The following is an 18,543-nucleotide window of genomic DNA, read 5'->3' on the forward strand; positions in this document are numbered from 1 at the left end:
CCCCAGCACGAAAAACAAATGGCAAGAAATAAAAATAAAGTTAATATAACAACTAAATAAAATATAGAGTTATTTTAAGTAGACCTTATGGGTCGTGAAATGCTTCCTTCTGATTGATAATTTTAAACGGATTTATTATTATAATAGATTAATAAAAGCACAACACTTACGCATCTCTAGTTGGAGAGACTCCTGTGTTTATGCCACACACGTCGCCGCACAGTGCAAATGCAATGCAAACTTTTGTGCAAATTAACAAATTTTCAAATCTGCTCATACAACAAAAATAAGTTATATTTGCCTATGTCGGAGTTTGTACTGCTACCTTCATGGAAGTAGGTGGAGTTTTAAGGGGCATGGTCAAAATTTGTGGCCAGGCCACAAAATGATACAAACAATTGTGTTTTTCTTTAGTAAATAACACCAGACGAGTTCGGACTTTGACACTTTTTTGTTGCATACAATTGCGGCATGCAAATTTAATTTGCCAACGCCTGCAGGCAATCCTGGTCGTTATCCTCCTGTCGCATGTCCTGTGTCCAGCTACCCAAAAACTCGTTTGATTAAATTATACATTTTTATATTCTTGGGCTTTTCTTGAATATTAAATCAGTTGCAAATACACAATTTTTAAGTAATTTATCAAATGTGGAATTATTTGATACACACAAAACAAAACAAACAAATCTTCGGGCTTAGCTAAAGTAATTACATTTCAAATGAAAAATATGAGATAGGCCAATAGTCAATTGTTCACAAAGTTGCTGCCTTGGTTCGGCAGCAACGTCTGCCACAAGGATTCATACTTCATTTATATGTTGATGAGAAAATTTGAATGCAATCCTAGCCCAAAGCCTTCTGGGAACAACAATACGCGTTTATTGCGTTCAAAGTTATTCGCCTTAACTTCGATTTTTCCAAGCCAACACTGCTTAAGGAAGCAACAACTGGCTTAAAGCCTTCACAACATACTCCTAACAAGCTTCGTGGGATGCGTGTAAGAGCTTAAGCCAACTAAAAAGCATGCTCTATAATAACAGGGGCTAAAGATTTACTTAATAATACTAACAATTAAAAATAATATGTTTCGTATATTTCTTATAAATTTCTTAGAATACGCAGATCAACAATTATGCTTAATAAGTTATTAAAATAATAAATAATAAAGAAGTTAATTTTAATCATTCAAATGTGTCCTTATTGCTTCTGATTTCATGACAAAGAAGAATCTATAGACATGTCTATCGATCTTGACTACGAATATACAAACCATCAGGGATTATCTAGAACACTTTTCATCGTTATAAACACATATTTGCAGCATAATAACCAATATATATTTATGTTTAAAAAAGCTTTTGGATGCATAAATGAAGAAAGCTTATAAAACAATGCAAAAAATTATATATTCGTTTTCTTAAAGATTTAAATTTAAATAGAATGTATTCCAAAGGCTTTCTTTTGAATAATTTATTATCTTGGAATGTTTTTCTATTAAAAATACATAATTATTTTTCATTCCTGAGTCGCAAACATGATGAAAAAAATTAGAATACCCCACATAAAATGTGCCTTTGCCTGTTGACCCACAGCTCATCTTGCGACATTTATTGTGCACGCTCTGTCTCAAATTAGTGGCCACTAACAAAGCATCAAAATGCAAAACACAGTTTGTCGTACGGACAATTTGCAATGCTTTCATTACCAGCCTCTGGGCAAAAAAAAAAAATGAAAAAAACGATGGCTTTATTGTCTGCCCAAGAGTATGCAATAATTTTGCTTTGCAGCAGCAATAAAGTCCGCCGTTTTGTGCAAAGATTGTGCTTTGCAAGCAAGCCAGTCAAACACAATTGCAATGTACTTGAAATAGATTTTTAATAGTCCAAATGACATATACAAGCAGCTTCATAATAACACAGATACATCAACACACACACACACACACACTCACATTTTGGAGCACACAATCATTTCATTGCGATTGCAGTCGCTCTTATGTCGGCCTTTGTTGACAGTCGAAAACATTTATGCGATTTTGTCGTTAGACGCACAGAGCAAATAAAAATTTACACACACAAACACAAGCAGATAATATGAAATATGTGCATTTATGCATTTCAGTTTCGTAGATTCACTTTGCTACTATAAACCATTTTGACAGAGATGCCCAAAAAAAAAAAGAAAGAAAGGGGGAATGGCACTGAGTAAATTTGCACTTGTCAAAATGAATTAATGTTTAACTGAAAATTGCTTGTTATATTTTTGCAATAGCTTGCCAAGCATATTTAAGCATCTGCATTTGAAATTACCCAAGTAATTTGCTGCCCAATATTTTGTGGCCTTTGAGTCATTTAACGGCAAAAGCAAATAATATCCATGAGACGAGTACTACGAACGTGGGTAATAAAGTGCCAAATAAATGAAATAAAGCTGTTGAACAAGTCTTTCCGGCTTTTATTACAAAACACACTTAAAACACACAAATAAAAACGCAAACAAATAAAACGTAAACTGCCAAACAATTGAAAATTCACACAATGGTACAGCAAGGACTTAAGTGCTTACTAACAGCAGCCCAACGAATTCTCAAGAAAACTGCGATACAATTCAATTTCGATGTTTAAAGTGATGATGTGAAGGAGTATCATCAAGTGGGGGGAGGTGGTGGCAGCTGCCCCAAGGTCTAGCTGTCGAAGCGACAGGATTACAGGCAAATTGCGAACGTCTTTTCATGTCTGGCATACACACACACACACACATACAAACATACGTTTGGCAAACTAATTTTATTGTATACCACATTCATGAGCACTCTGATCGCCTCGATTTTGTGCTCAGGACCTGACCATCCCGCATTCTATGCAAATCGTGTGCAAAAATTTTAACAAGAAAATTGCTTAAGTTTCTCGTCTTAAGTGGCCCCATGAATACCTACCCGTCCAGACGGAAATGCTTAGGCAACTTTAAGCCAAAAACAAGCATAAAGAAAACAAGTCAATTCGCTGAATAACTTGTGCATTTACAGAAATTCCTGCTAGCAGTTAATCGAAAGTGATTAATTTAGATTAATTTTGTTATTGTGATAAGTAGCCCGATTGTGTGACCATAACTTTTTAGGAATTAAACACCACTTCAGCTGCTAAAATTTGTCAGCACATTTACCATTTGACACTTGACAAAAGCAGAGCAGCTTTCATAAAATATCAAGTGCTTAAGTAGTGAAATACGAAGAAAGAAAATAATTTGGAAAAATGCCTTGTCATTTTCGGAGTATGTTTTCCAATCGTTACAATAACAAGCAAGAGCGTTTCTATGAGCGATATGAAGGTAATCAAAGATAGATTTCTTATTGCAAATAATAAATATGTATGCATATTTTAGCAATATGTCGAGCTATACCCAATATGCCACCAATGCAACGACCCCAAGTTAACAAATCTACAATTGCATATAATAAGGGCAGGAGAAAGAGGTATCAGGATGGAATGGCTGAGCCCAGCGCCGATTGGCGAACTGGCGATAATGTGCCAATTGTAGAGCGTCGCAGAATAGAGTTGGCAGGAGACATACAGTTAATGGATATTCTGTACACGCCGAGTAGCGAGTTCAGTCACACTGTCTGGCCAGTTGAGCCGGCAGATGAGGAGGAGCTCAGCACATCCTCGGCCAACAAGCGAGTGCAGCGGAATGGCACCAAGCTGGACAGAATCAAGAAGTTGACCAGGGACATAAGATGCCGCAAAAATAAAAAAGAAATGGAAACCAATAAGCAAGTCGAGCTACAGCAAAACCCAGTTCGCGCTGAGCAAGTACAATCCGATCCGGTCAAGAAAAAAGTGGGAGGTCGTCGCAACAAGCAGCCGGGTGAGCAATTCCAATGCACCGAGTGCATTAAGAAATTCGACAATTCCTGGATGCTGGTCGCTCACATGCGAACCCACACCGGTGAGAAGCCCTTTGTCTGCCCAGAGCAGAGCTGTCAAAAATGTTTTGCAGATCGGTGAGTAAAAATGTGGCATTTAAAAAATATAAACAACTTGATTCCTTTGGCTTTGGTAGCTCCAATATGCGGTCGCATCAGCGCACCATGGGCCATCATGTGTGGAAATTTCAGTGTGGCCAATGTGGCAAGTACTTTGGCCAGGAGTGCTATCTGAAACGCCACTCACTGGAAGCTTGTCGCAAGTACCTGCTGACAGCAAAGCAACGAAAATAATTGACTAACGAATTAATTACAAAGTCACGGTAAAATGTTGCATTAAATAAAATAATTAAAATAATTGTTAATATGTACACACTTGCAAGGAGTATTAGACTAGTGATATTTATATTATTGCCAAATTCCACACAAAATTAAAATCGTATAAAACCTTTTTTTTCGCCCAAAATGCATTTAAATATTAATCAAAGTTTCAGTTTTTATTCTCTTATTATTTATTATTATTTTAGGATGATTTTCTAAAAATTTGTTATCAAAATTTAAGGTACTGCAAAGGGATCAAGCTGCTAAACACAAGTGCAACAATGTGTGGCAGATGTCTGTGCACTTTACTGATTCTCTCCCATCTTCCATTTTGTGAAACATCCGCCTTTTGGCGCCCTATTGACAATAAGTGCAACTGCTTAACATTTCAAAGCGTTGGCTCTGGCTATTGGCCAAGTTGTGAAGTGCGTAGACGCGTATACAGAATGCAATTTCGTTCGTTGCAACTAAATTGACTCATTAGCAGGCAGAGTGCCGTTTCTTTGGCCGGCCGAAAAACAGAAGCTGGCAATGGGCAAAGTTTGAAGTGCGTGATGCGGTGCCATTGGTACTTAATCAAACAAAATGTGATGGCAAAACTTTTGGCCACAACCGCACACACACACACATCTACACATAACCTTCTTTGAATCGATTAATGATCCGAGTACAGAAGGAGTTTTTGCTTTCGTTCGACTTCGATTGTGGTTAACCTCGGCCACAGTGTAAATCCCACAATGGCCAGCGACTTTGACGGCAGCAGCTGGATGGCCAAATGCAACGGTCGAAATGCAAATAGTTCGATGCCTGCTTTGGCACAAGGTCTGTACCAACAACAACAACAACAACAATAACACGAAACAGAACGGGTAATGCGTTAATTTATGGTCGCAAAATAAACAACATCTTTGCTGCAGACAAAACGATTGAACGGCGAGTAGCAGAAGCAGTTGGCGGGGGTAAAAATGATTTAAAGTCTTTGGCCAAGTATGGATCGTATGTCCACTAAAATGCAATTACTTAAGAGCCAATCGAACAATGCGTCCCGAATGCTGCTGAAAGGAGTAGTTTGTTGGCAATTGGCCAAATGTTTTATTAAATATTTGATGCAGCCGAGTCGCGCGACTGGCGTCACATAATAAAATTGTAAAACACAACATTTTATTGAGCGTCGTCGTTAAGTTTTAGCAGCTTCAGCGCTTCCACACCCACATTTGTATTGGAGGACGTTGCAAATGGCCGGCCAAAGTGAATTTTTATGCCACCCGAAACGCAGGCGGCACGTTGCTGCAACAACAACAACAACAACAAAGATGAGCAGACAGCAAAGTGAGACTGCCCCATGTTGCTGCATATCGTCCACTGCCACGCTGTCAACGTACATTACGTATTTTTAAACTAATTTTCCAACTGGGAGCATTTCGCTGGTGCCTTCAAGCCAAGAGAAGCTGGCAAAAAGTCGCCTCGCTAAATTTGGACGGGGCTAGTTTAGCCGTAAATTGTTTTACCGTGTCAATTTGGCGAGTAAGGTGACCAGTTGCACAGCATCTTCCACTTACTTGCTGCATAAAGTTTGACAACTCTATTTAATTACAATTTGCATTCAAGATTACTTAAGAATCCCATATAAAAAGAAGATAATATTTTACTCAACCAAATATTTATTTTAAGCATTGGGTAACTTTCATTAATCAAATAAGTTATCGTAAGACTGCAAAACTGAAAAAATAAAATAAAAATAGAAAGTATTTTTCCTAATATTTTGTTGGTTAAAATGGTTTAAGCTTTCAGCCTGAAGTAATCCAGTTAAAGTTAAAGTTTCGATCCGTATTTTTAACAGTTCCTTATATTCAATAATTTCAGTTTAACCTTAACTTCATTAAGCTTCTGTATACATTTTATTTGAGTTCTACCATAATTCGCTTGACTTGCAGCAAATTGTGTTTTGGCTGTAGCGTATCTATTAGAGTGTCAGCCAAGTTAAATGCCCAATGCCGTTTATTAGCGCACTTCGTCCTGCACCTGATGGCTATCAAAAACCGCCGTGCGATGCTAAATTTGCGGTTCATGAAAAGAAACGTCAGCAAAACAGGAGCACAGCGTATACTGTGAAATTTATGACCCGCCGCTAGCAAAAACAAAAACAAAAAAACAAAAATGAGTAAGAAGAAACCCAAGTCACGTTCACATTTTAAGAAGCATTTAAGGTACTCGTATATCTTGACAAATTTATTTACCAACTTACTCGGTAGTTAAACTGCTTTTACATGGAATTCACTTGATCCACAACCCTATCGTGCACTTCGATGCCATTTCCATCGCAAACCTGCTCAGAGCGTATTTCGCTATCTCCTCCCCAGCTTCCCTTTATATAAGGTCTGATTCTGTCCGACATCTTAAGGCGACAGGCTCTAATGGAGAAGCATCAGCAGCAGCAGAATAGTAATATTATGCAGCTAACAATATAGAGAATTACAATATACACCAATTGAATAAGCCCAAACACATATGTTTCTTGACATCCATTTGGACTTGTGTAGAGTAGATATGAATGAGTATCGCTCAATAAAATATTTAAAACGGGGACCGAATGGATCTATGAAAATCTTCAGATTGTAATACATACATATGAAGTCATAACATTTCAATCCTATAAATATTAATGAGTGTAAGAGTTTTGCCGATTCCGGAATGAGATCTATGCGTCATTCCAGTAAATACAGACAATAAAGAACGAAGAAAGTTTTTTCTTAAAAGTAATTATAAAACATTTCTGATAACTTGAACAGCTTATCAGCAGCGCCTCTTAAAGCTATAGTAATGTGAACGGGGTATAAGAAGTTCACAGTGTTAAAGGTGAAAAACGGGCAAATATATATATATATATATATATATGTAACTATTGTTTCTCGCCTCTCTATGTGTATCATCGACTATAAGAGAGCAATATCTTTAAAGTAGTATTAATCATAAATTTTTGTTCTACATATATGCCAATTTTATATTATTTATATATTTTGTATAGGAGTACCACCCACTAAATTATATAATATACATATATATATATATATATATATATATATAATTATATATCTGCTGGATCAGAGTCAACGAATTCGTCTATTTGGCCTTATTCGAGTGTTTTTTCAACTGGCCTATTTCAAAGACTAGAATTATGGCAGACTTTAAATTTAAAATATGAGTTTTAAAGTTTATTCAACTTAATCGATGACTCCCATTTTTCGAAAATGCTGTCTTGTGAATAAAAATATGTTAATTTTAGCTTATTTTTTTTATTTTTTACTTTATGTGTACAAATTAATTGAAAGTATTTTAAATTCTTCATAATAGTCTTCGGTTTGTCAGTTTTTGTGTATTGTTGTGATGCACATTAAAGTGCGAAATCTAATGCAATTTATACCATTAAAAGTTTGGCAATTAAATTACAATTTAAATAACTTACTCTCGAATTTAAAAATTAAATTATAAATATTTTACTCAACTTTTCAACAAAAACTTTTCCATAAAAAAAACAAAAACACAACTATACGTTTTTTATTAATAGTTTTATTATTTAGAGTATGACTTATATTATTATTTTTAATTATTTTTTGTTTCTTTTTTTTTTTGGTTTTTGACTGGAAAAGTCGTGTTAAATCTAAACATTTAAAACACAATCTTTGAAAAAATCAATTTTATTTCTTCCAAATATTGGTTTCTGTTGTTGTTTTTCCCTTACACAATAAATAACTTATAGGTAAATATGAAATTACATGATTATGATATAGTTTTGTTTGCAGCATTTTAATAACTTTGATTATTTTTGTATTATTTCAGCTCTTCAACTCTTCGCGAGTTGGGCTTGTCAGTTACGCTTCCCTAAGATGTCATTTAGTTGTTCCACAACGACCATTCATTTTGTCGTGTATTTTGTGGTCTCCATTTGCCAACATGTTTATTAAATTCCACATTAGGGCGAGACATAGAACTATCTTGATATCCACTTGTGCACTAGTGTGGAGTAGATCCGTAGAAAGTCCTCATATCGTTATACTAAGTAAATATGATGTCATAAGGTTTCCACCCTATAAATACTTCTCGAGCTTAAGCTGATTACAATGCGGCATTTGAATTCCGATCAAAAGCAATTCCGAAGCAATAGAAAAAGTATATTAGGCACGCCGAAGACTAAATACCCTTTTAGGCCTGATTCAAAATGTCCAGAATCAAAAAATATTATATTTATTTTTATATTTATTTTTTTCTTTTTATAAAAATTTTGCTTATAAGTTTTCTGTTTCCACAATTGTGTAGTTATTTCGTGTGAGAAAAAGTGTCATTTATGTATACTACTATCTAAATACCACAACTTAAAACCTATCTTTCGACCGATTGGTCCTAAATATATATACGTACATATGTTTAGCTTAAGAACTGAGGGAGTTCTCATGATTATAATATACATACTTTATGGGATAGGAGACTTCCTCTTCAATGTGTTACCAACTTCACGAACAAATTATAATACTATCTAGAAGGAGTTAAAACCAAAAAAAGAAATATTCTCTAAGTTATTTAAAAACAAAGAGCAGCTTATCAAAAAAACATTCCCAGTTGATATCAGTAAAGTATTCCCATGCAAATAAAAATTAATAATTCACAAATTTTATTTTATTCATATTTATTCGCTTATCACATTTTTAATAATTATGTACATGAATATTATTAATACATTAATAATTATATATATTAAAGTTCCGTATGATGCTGAAATTTGGTGGCAACTTAAGATCGATAATTTGTAGACAGTTTGAAAAATTATTTCTTTTAAATGAATGTTAATATTTAATATATTAAATACAACTTTTTGTCTAAGGTAACTGTTGTTTATCCATGATAATCAATTATTTATTTATTTGAATTCGCATTAATTTGATCCATTATATCTTATATTTTAGCTTATATTATTTAGAAATGACCTTGTTAGTTTTCTTTAGAGTGTGCAAGTTGAAGATTTCTAATGAAACACATGTCGGTTTTATCAGTATTTAATTTCACAAAGCACTTATAATTGATAAATATATAAGCAGTTTTTTTATAAAAACTGTAGCAAATAAACACATTTTTCGAACAGATGTGTGTCTTATGGATTGTTGAAGAAATAAAAATAATTGCGTAATTAAATTAAACTTTCAAATTTGAACTGTGTATTTAATTTATTTATAACTATTTCCATTTCTTATTAATAATATTCTGCTTGTCTGTTTTGATGGGCTTCCCGGGTGGTCGATACTGTGCTGAATTTTTGCTGCTGTGGATTTAATTTCTCCAGGTCCGCTGTAAGACGACGCTGCCGTCCATATAGATAACAGCAGTAGCAAAGGCAGATAATTGATGGTATTGTTATCAATCCAAATAGTATCAGGTACAGTGCGCTAATACATAATTGGTGCTCCTGAAGCCACTCAATACTCATTGTGGAGAATTGCAAAGTCGAACAGCTCCAAGCTCTGTTCGGAAACTGAGGCCGCTTGCCCAGTTGCAATTTCTGAGAACATTCATTCTGATTGAGAATTATGTGATATATAAAGTATGTATGTATATGTATTGCTGTATTGTGTGATTAATATTGAGAGTTTGCTTCTGGTTTGGCAAATCTTTCATTATCGTCATAAGGGTTGCGCATATTGCCAATGGGAGACCAGCATCAGCATCAGCATCAGTATCAAAATCATCAGCACCAGTCCCAGTGGGAACACTCTCAACACGTACATGATAAACAAACAGCCAGACGAGTGAGGAAATACGCCGTATAACTCGGCAACTTTAGCGTATCAGACGAAACTCAATTCAACTTTGAAATTGTTCGACGCGCCGTTTGCCTGTCGCTGACTTTTGACGCTTTACGATGAAGTAAAAAGCACCACAACAACAACTGACAGCCACAACGATATATGCTAAATAACAACACAACCACAACCAACAAATATATCTGAAATGATGAGCAAAGTTTTGATTAATTTAAATATAGACCCATTTATATTTTTTGTTCAACTAATGCAATTTACTGCAAGATTATCGCTTAGCTTTAATGGCAGTATTCATGTATTTTTTTGGCTGACCAACGGCTAACAAGTTTAGCCTTTTCTGGCATTTAAAATCCTTTGTATTGCAAAAATCTTTTGGTGGAAAAATATATACACAAATATATATGTGAGTGTATATTTCGCATTCTAGGTGGTCTTTTTGTATATTTGCCAAACGTGTGTAGTAGTGGAAATAAGTTTGAACGCACTACACACAAAGGAAATTTCGCATTCAATTTTGCAGGTGTTTGACTCGATGTCTGCAGGTGTGCCAAGGTGTGTGTATTTGTGTGTTTCTGTGTCTGCTGTCTGCCTTTGCCAATTGAACTGCACGCAACTTGCATTAAAGTGAATTTTTGAAAAACTATTGAAATACCACAAAATACCGGAGGATAGCATTTAACGGCCAACCATTTTTAATATAATGGAGATGAAGTGCTTTCTTTTGCTTAGTAATCATAAATTAGTTATACAAAAATAAATGAACTCATTACAGCTTTTTCACTCCAATTATTATTATTCTTTTTTTTGGTAAAATTAGCGGCAAATAATATCTTACTTTATAAATTGGAAGTTTAATTTAATTATATAAATGGAAATTAAAGTGTTTTGTACATTATGTTTAGCTATTAAAAGTTCGATAGTTAATTGTTATTTAATTGTTAAGTTGTTAAATTTTTAGACCACTTATTATTTTAGAATAAGTGGTCTTATTCCATTTCTCACTCAGCTTATTATTAGTATAGTATTATTTTATTATTTTTGCCAAGTCAACTTTTGTCGCAATATCCAGAAATGAAACAGATGCTGAAAAGGATCTTAGATCCCTTTTCTTTTCAATCATAAATCACTTTCCTAACACATCTACTCTATTTACATTTAAATGTTGAATTAATTTAAGCTTAAATATGATAGTTAAAATGTTAGTAAAGTTGACGCCTAAGGGTTAAAAAGGGGCAATTGGCGTGCGCTTGTGGGTTAATGTGTGTAACTGAGACCCGCATCAAAAGTTCAACTCAATGTTCACAGAAGGAGTGGAGAAGGGAAAGGAGGGTTGCTGCATGTTTATTTATTTGTTTCTTGCCCAGTGCACTTCCGCTTGCATCTGCCCCCCCCACTGCCCCCCCCCCTTCAACCGACAACTTAACTATTTTGGCAAACGTGTTGCATACTTTGCGGCTGCATCTGCTGTTTGTTTTGCCTTTTGCTGACGTTTTATGGGCAGCTGCAGCCGCAGCAACAGCAGCAGCAATCCTTGTTCATGATATTGCCGATAATGATGGCTGCCACAGACTCATTTCCCGCTGCCATCCCTTTTTATACCTGCTCATGTAATTAGATGCACAAGTTAAGTTTCGTGTGTGTGAAATTAATTAAAACTTTCGCCACATGCGAAAAGTAACTTGAGCTTCTTCATGGTGCGCAAAAGTGCGCGAAATTTAATGTAAACTTTAACTTTAACTTTAAGCTTTAAGCAACCCAGGAAACTTTTGCGGCAAAGTCAAGTGGCAAGTGGCAAGTGGCAAGTGGCAAGAGGCAAGTGGCAAGCTTGTTACCCACTTAAAACATAAATCACCAGCCGCAAACCTCTCTCTTAATTTGTCTGCTTGCTGATTGTCTATCATCGAAGGACAACAGAAGGCGAGCGCCATAAGTTTCTTTTTTGTTTCAGTTTGAGCTCAACTTTCGCCAAGTTTGGCATCCCTTTTCGCATTGTTTTTCGGTTCGAAGAATTGTTGAATAACCTGCTTGCCGTTTGCTTCGTATTTATGGCATGCCACAAACGTTTATCTAAACTACATAAAGCAATAAAAGTTAAAAGTCAAATAACTGTATGCTACTTCAAGTTGCAGTTGTTGTTTGCCTGTTGTTGCAACGGCTCCCAAACAGCTCTCTGTTTGCTCCGGAAAGTCCTCCACTGATCTGTGTGTGGATTGAGTTCCCTTTGGGTAACTGTGGTAACGTCTGCACAACGTGCAACGGCTTGTTAGAACATCGCTTAGCCCCTATAAATCGCTACTTTTAAATAGTTAACAGAAAAATTGTAAACAATTCCAATTTCGAATCCAATATAAACTTCAAATATTTCATTAATATGCAGAAAATGATTTACATAATAATTCGAATTATTAAAATAATTTAATAATTTCTCCTTCATATTCAAGATAAAGAGCACTTGAATAGTTATTCACTACAATTAAACTTTAATCAAACACTTTGAAGCTCTGAAATTGAGGTATTTTATGATTAGGGCTTCTCCTGGGCTTCCCCAATCCAATCCACGCTGAATGTGGAACCATGTTACGTATTATTATCCGCAGATTATATCCACTATTTGAATTCTATTATGACTTGGGGCTTATATTTATTCAGAGTTTTGTATTTAATACAGAATATATGTCCGCTTCATGCGACTTATACTACGCGATTCAAGCGACCAAAAGCGACTGACTCTTACTTCATGTAAGTAGCTCAAACATACCATCGAAGAAGGTCTTGATCATAAGGAATTGACAATTACCGTTGCTCGCAGGCAAGAACAGATTAAGACGGGAATGCAAGACAAGCTGCGGTGTACATAGGCAAATACAGTTATTTCCAACAAATTCCTTCAATTTCAATTGAACTTGAATTAAATCGCAATTTTAAATTTTGTGTACTGATTTTAGTGCACATTAAATAAATAAACAAGAAATGGAAATTTTATAGTCTTAAGATTAGGCAAGATTTAAAAATTAATATATTTTATATATATATATAGATATATATTTTATAGGCACAAACTGCTGACAAATCTAGATATAAAAATAAAACTATTTTATAGATACAAATTACTGACAAATCTATTAAACATACAAATAATTTAGTCACAAATTTTTAGATATTTCACAGTTCAACATTTATTTGAAATGTAACTCTTATTAATTTAATTAAATTATATTATATTTAACTAAAATATATTTCACAATTTGATGCAATTAACTAGACAAGATTTTCTTATTTGTTCAGCTTACATTTAAGTTTTTCAATAATTTCAGCGGATTTGCAAAGTCCTTCGAACCGGTACCGATACCGGTTCAAGTTCAAACTTTCACCCGGTTATGTAGCTGTTTACACTTACAGGCTATCAATGGGAGCTGCAGACCTGTAGGGAGCTGCCTGTGAGCCACAACATGCGGCATGGTGCTGAAGGATCGTGAAGGATACACAAACAAGTACACACACACACATACATACACACGCGCGCTTATTCGAAGCGTATGTGCAGCGTCATGCTAGTCGTTGTATCCTTTTAATCCTTTTGGCATTGCATTGAGTTTGATTTCACACGCGAGCACAGAAACAATAATATTATGCCACAAACACTCGATGCCAACGAACATGGCCATGTAATCACACTTGAGCCGGCAGCAACAGAGCTGCCTCCGCTGCAGCGGCAGACTCATCCTTATCCCCTGCTTTTGCCACTTTCGTCACACACACCACCTCCGGATAGCTGTCACGGGTAGACAGCATGGCCATTCACACAGTCAACGAGATTGCGAAACTTCATTATATGTCCGTTGGCTGGCAGACGAGGCAGGCAAATGGGGCACGCAGAAAGACCCAGTTCCAGTTGCAAAACTCAATCCCGATACCAATACCCAGTACCCAGTACCCAGTAGAAGGCGAGGCCAGTTCTTTTCCATTTCTATTTCTATTTCTTTTTGGCTTGGTTCTTCTCATATCTGTTGTTTTATTTACCCTTGCAAACGGTTATTTCAATTCTGTTAAGCAATGTGCAACGCATTAATGAATTTATCTCTAATTAATGAAATTATCAACCATATTTCTGATAGTATTATTTACACTGCCCGCTCTCATTTTATAAGATATTAAGGCTAATTCAAAAAGTATAAACTTGTGTGTGTAGTCATCCCATAGACATAAATAAAAGTTTCAGAAATTAATTGTGGTTTAGTTTATATATGTATCAGATGTGTATCAAAAATATTTTGTAGCTTCCGTCAATTTATAAGCATTCATTCGTTCATTTTTATCTCAAACGAAATTTATTTAATTTTGTGTTAAAATCAGACACTTGACTAGAGTCCATCTCAAAAGCTCTATTTCGATATTTTTTGTAAGTCCTTTTTTTAATTCTGATATTTCTGTTTCGGAGTAAGTTCTTGAATATATTAAGTAATATTCTATTTCGATATTTTTTGTAAGTCTTTTTTTAATAATGATATTTCTGTTTCGGAGTAAGTTCTTCAATATTAAGTAATATTCTATTTCGATATTTTTTGTTGGAATTTTTCTTAAAGCTGATATTTCTGCTTCGGAGTAAGTTCTTAAGTATTTCCATATATTTATTAACTCAAACACAGGATTTACTAATTTCGTTATTATTTTATTATTCATACTCAATATTCCAATACCAATACCAAATATATTGTTTTAATATCATCCTTTAAACCAGAATTTAAGTTTTTAATTCAAAAATTTAGGCACTTATTTGATAACAAAACTTCTGTGGTAGATATGTTTTTATTTTACTTAAGCTAATGTATTTTAACTTAAGCAATTGTATTTTAACTTAAGCAATTGTATTTTATTTTTATATGTAGAATCGAATTTGAAGAGCAAAATGCACTTGAAATGAGAATTTAGATTTCTTATAGTTAACATAAAACGCTTGTGTGGCACATGTTGTTGTGGCACATGTTGTTGTGGCACATGTTGTTGTGGCACCTGTTGTAAAATGAATATACTCAAATTTTAATTGTTGTAAAAGACTTGGTTTTTTCCAAATTATGTTTTTAATAAATTGAAGCGCTTTTCTCTATTAATTTGCCAGATGCAAAGAGTATTTACTTAGCGCTAACACTCAAATATAACTTTTCCTTCAATTTGTTGTTGTGCTTTCGCTGGCATTGAGCTTGAAAATGTGTTTATTATCAGCGCCACCATCGACATTCACATTCACATTCACATTCACATACGCATTCACATTCACATTCACATCGGCAACGCGCATCGGCTGCAAGTGCTGCCATAAAATCGCTGAAGCCTTTCGACGCAAACAAGCTGCCACATGTGAGCGTGTGTGCTCATTGGAGGCGGAGGCGGGTGTGGGTGCCGGTGGGCGGGGCATGTTTATATGGAGGGTATGTGACCAGAGCGCCTGCCACTGCAGTCTCGGGTTCAATTGTTGTGCGTGTTTTTGTTATCTCTGTCTTCAGCCAAACTAGCTGCAACTGGCTGACTGGCTGTGAGGAATGCTAATGCGATGGCATAAGTACACCTCAGGTGTTGTTGTTATTGTTGTTGTTGTTGCTGTTGCTGTTGTTGTTGTTGCCTGACTCCTTTTTTGCCTTGTTTTACTTATGCTGATGACATTCTGCAGTGTTATTGCTTAACTAGCTTAGACTTCAAATGAAATTCACTTGTGCCAAGGAACAACCGAATAACCAAAACTGAAACGTGTGCGGCTGCCAAATGAGCTGCCTAACAAGTCACATGCCTTAGCTGCTCTTTCGCCAACCCAATCACCTCCCCTCACATCTTACCACTGGCTCCCTTCGTGGAATTTCGCCATTAGCTAATATATGAAGGCTCCTCGATACTGATTGCATTTAGGGTTATACCGAACAAGTTGGCAACCAGGCTCGACTGCATTAAGAACACTTTTGCCGCGTCACGTTCCATTGACACAGACCTCAATCTGGACACAGAGTGGACCAATCTCTGTTTGCTGATTGCCCCCTTGATAACCAGTTACCAGTTACCATTTACCATTTACCATTCAACAGTTGGAGTTGGGCTTATGGACACTCGTCATCCGTCGCGTCAAAATGGCCTTTTAATTGTTTTATGGTCCTGTGAGTACTTGTTAATCAAGGACCAGGTGCATCATCCATCAAGATACAAAGTATGATATCAACACAGACACTTGCAACATCGCTCAATTTAACTTGAGCTAAATGGTACTTTCTAGCAAATGATTGTCATACAGAGAATCTGCTGTTAATGGCAAGCTTATAATAAAGTAGCCCGATGATAATTTAAATTAATTCATAATTGTGGACTAAAATTAAATAAATAAATAGAGAAATATCTGAAAGAAGGCACAACTCAACAGTCATTGAAGGAGACATCAGCATCACTAATCAAGTCAATATAGCCAACTCCGTCTGCGTCTCTCTCCCAGTTGTTATTGGTTATATGACGAAAATTCAATCAGTTTTAAGTCTTTTTGAAACCTTTCTAAGCAATATAATAATATGTTAATATGTTCCTCACATTCGACATAAAGAATCATTATAATCGGACTAATACAGCTGGAACAGGAAATAAATAAAAATATCTGAACTGTGAATCGAAAGTTTAGCGTCGGTTTACAAGGGCTTTCCTAAGATTCTGTCATTTTTTGCTGTACATTTCAATAATATATCAATTTCCAATACCCTAGGATGGGTGGAGAATGGGGGCAGCAACTCCCCTAACAGGACCAGAACCGTATTGTGGCATAGGGAGACAAAGTATACGACTGTAACTTAGAAATGAGGAGCGACAGAGACGGCAACAGAGCTGGTCAGAGGAAGCAGGACTCCGACAAGCCAGATGTCTCCTAGGTGGCTATAATCTTGGACGAAGTAAGTTATAACCATGGGAAAGAACAGCCTTAGGATACTTACCGGTCTATTGACAGGACACTGTAGACTAAGAAGTCACCTAACTAAACTCCGTATATATAGTAGCGATCTGTGCAGGTTTTGTGAAAGAGCGGAGGAATCCTCGATGCACATCCTAGCAGAATGTGTCGCCTTAACTAGAAGTAGAAGCCGCAGCATCCTAGGGATGTTTGTTATGAATTTCAGAGACATAGAAGACCTCAACCCAACAAAGATCATCACATTCGTGCTGGAACTGGGGCTGATGGAACAGCTATAGGCTAAGAAGGGGGCACAATAGATCAAGCAGGTCGCGGTGCAATCCCCCATCCCTCCCACATAATAATAATAATAATAATAAAATTCCAATACAATGCCATAGTTTTATCTTTGAAATAATCACAACTAAACTTACAACAGAACTTCATCTTCCGTCAGTATTTTCCGTCAGTATTTACTTTTAAATAATCGCCACTTTATGTTTGCAAAGCTTAAACGAATAAAAAGATTTATTAATTCAATTTCGTTTTCTTTTTTTAAATAAAGAAATAAATAATAAAAAAGAAATAACAAAATAAATAGTGATATATTTAACCAAAATAGTGAGAATTGTGAACCATTTTTTCTCTCTTAAATATTTGTAAAAGCAAAGATTTTAAATAATCGTATTCTATTCGTAATTTATTTGATGATTAATGAGTAAAATAAATTCTGATAACAGCCGATTTTTAAGAGCAATAATTTGAAATTAATTTTGGTCACAAGTAGAGTTAATTAGACGTATTGGTAACTTCTTTGCTTGGATTAGATGAATGCTGTTTTTAAACTAGTACAGTTGAAGAACATATTGAAGGTCAACGATTGTATCAATTATGCATTTATTGTAAATGTTATTTAATTACAAAACGATTGCAAATCGTTTATTTCACAACCGCTGTGAACTCAAACCAGTCAATAGTCGACTCACGAGTCGATTGAGTTGTGAGCTGTTGAATGAGTGATTTTAGTGGTCATTAGCCCGTTAGCCCGTTAGCCCGTTAGCCCGTTTGCCCGTTGGCTCGTTGCCTGTAAGCCGTGAGATTACGTGACGTCAGATTATTTGATTTGCGCAGATTTCAATGCAATGCAACTGTGGTAAATTCGCCTCACCCCCGCCATTGCCACACACACACCCAGAGAGAGAGAGAGAGAGAGAGAGAGAGAGAGAGAGAGAGAGAGAGAGAGAGAGAGAGTATAGAGATAAGCGGTGGAATTTAATTGCAGTTGGGTGTTGGCTTGCTGTGGTGCGGGTGGTTGCAATGTAAACGACAAAAGTGGGCTAGCAATTTGTTGCGTTCGCACGTAACTCAAATGCCAAACACCTGCATTTAACACGTTCTCGCGGACGGATGCATAAGGGCGTATGGGTAACAGTAAACGTAACGGTAACCAGACAGGCGCCTCGCCAAAGCTGCACTTAAGTCAAACTTGCCAGACAAGTGGCAGTGGCGGCAGGTGGCAGATGGCAGTTGGCAGGCGGCAGTTGGCAGGTGGGTGGTGCTCTGTTGCTGTTGCTCTG

At 35.8% G+C, this 18,543-nt stretch overlaps 2 protein-coding genes across 2 annotated transcripts in view; one reads left to right on the top strand and one right to left on the bottom strand.

Moving 5' to 3' along the window:
* LOC116805419 (sex determination protein fruitless-like) overlaps positions 1–2,947 on the bottom strand; it is a 37,967-nt gene extending 35,020 nt beyond the window's left edge. Inside the window, exon 1 of the mRNA XM_043214978.1 lies at positions 2,936–2,947. The gene's annotated coding sequence lies outside the window, so the exon portion shown is untranslated. The remainder of the gene's footprint in view (positions 1–2,935) is intronic.
* A 268-nt stretch (positions 2,948–3,215) lies between these two features.
* On the top strand, positions 3,216–4,341 carry LOC6564431 (zinc finger protein 547). The gene is made up of 3 exons (XM_001990191.2): positions 3,216–3,327; positions 3,382–4,000; positions 4,060–4,341. Exons 1-3 carry the CDS (start codon positions 3,252–3,254, stop codon positions 4,214–4,216), a joined length of 852 nt encoding a protein of 283 aa, XP_001990227.1. The 5' UTR covers positions 3,216–3,251; the 3' UTR covers positions 4,217–4,341.
* The last annotated feature ends 14,202 nt before the right edge of the window (positions 4,342–18,543 follow it).

This window comes from Drosophila grimshawi, unplaced genomic scaffold, assembly GCF_018153295.1.
Source record: "Drosophila grimshawi isolate 15287-2541.00 unplaced genomic scaffold, ASM1815329v1 contig_311, whole genome shotgun sequence".
Taxonomy (NCBI): Eukaryota; Metazoa; Arthropoda; class Insecta; order Diptera; family Drosophilidae; genus Drosophila; species Drosophila grimshawi.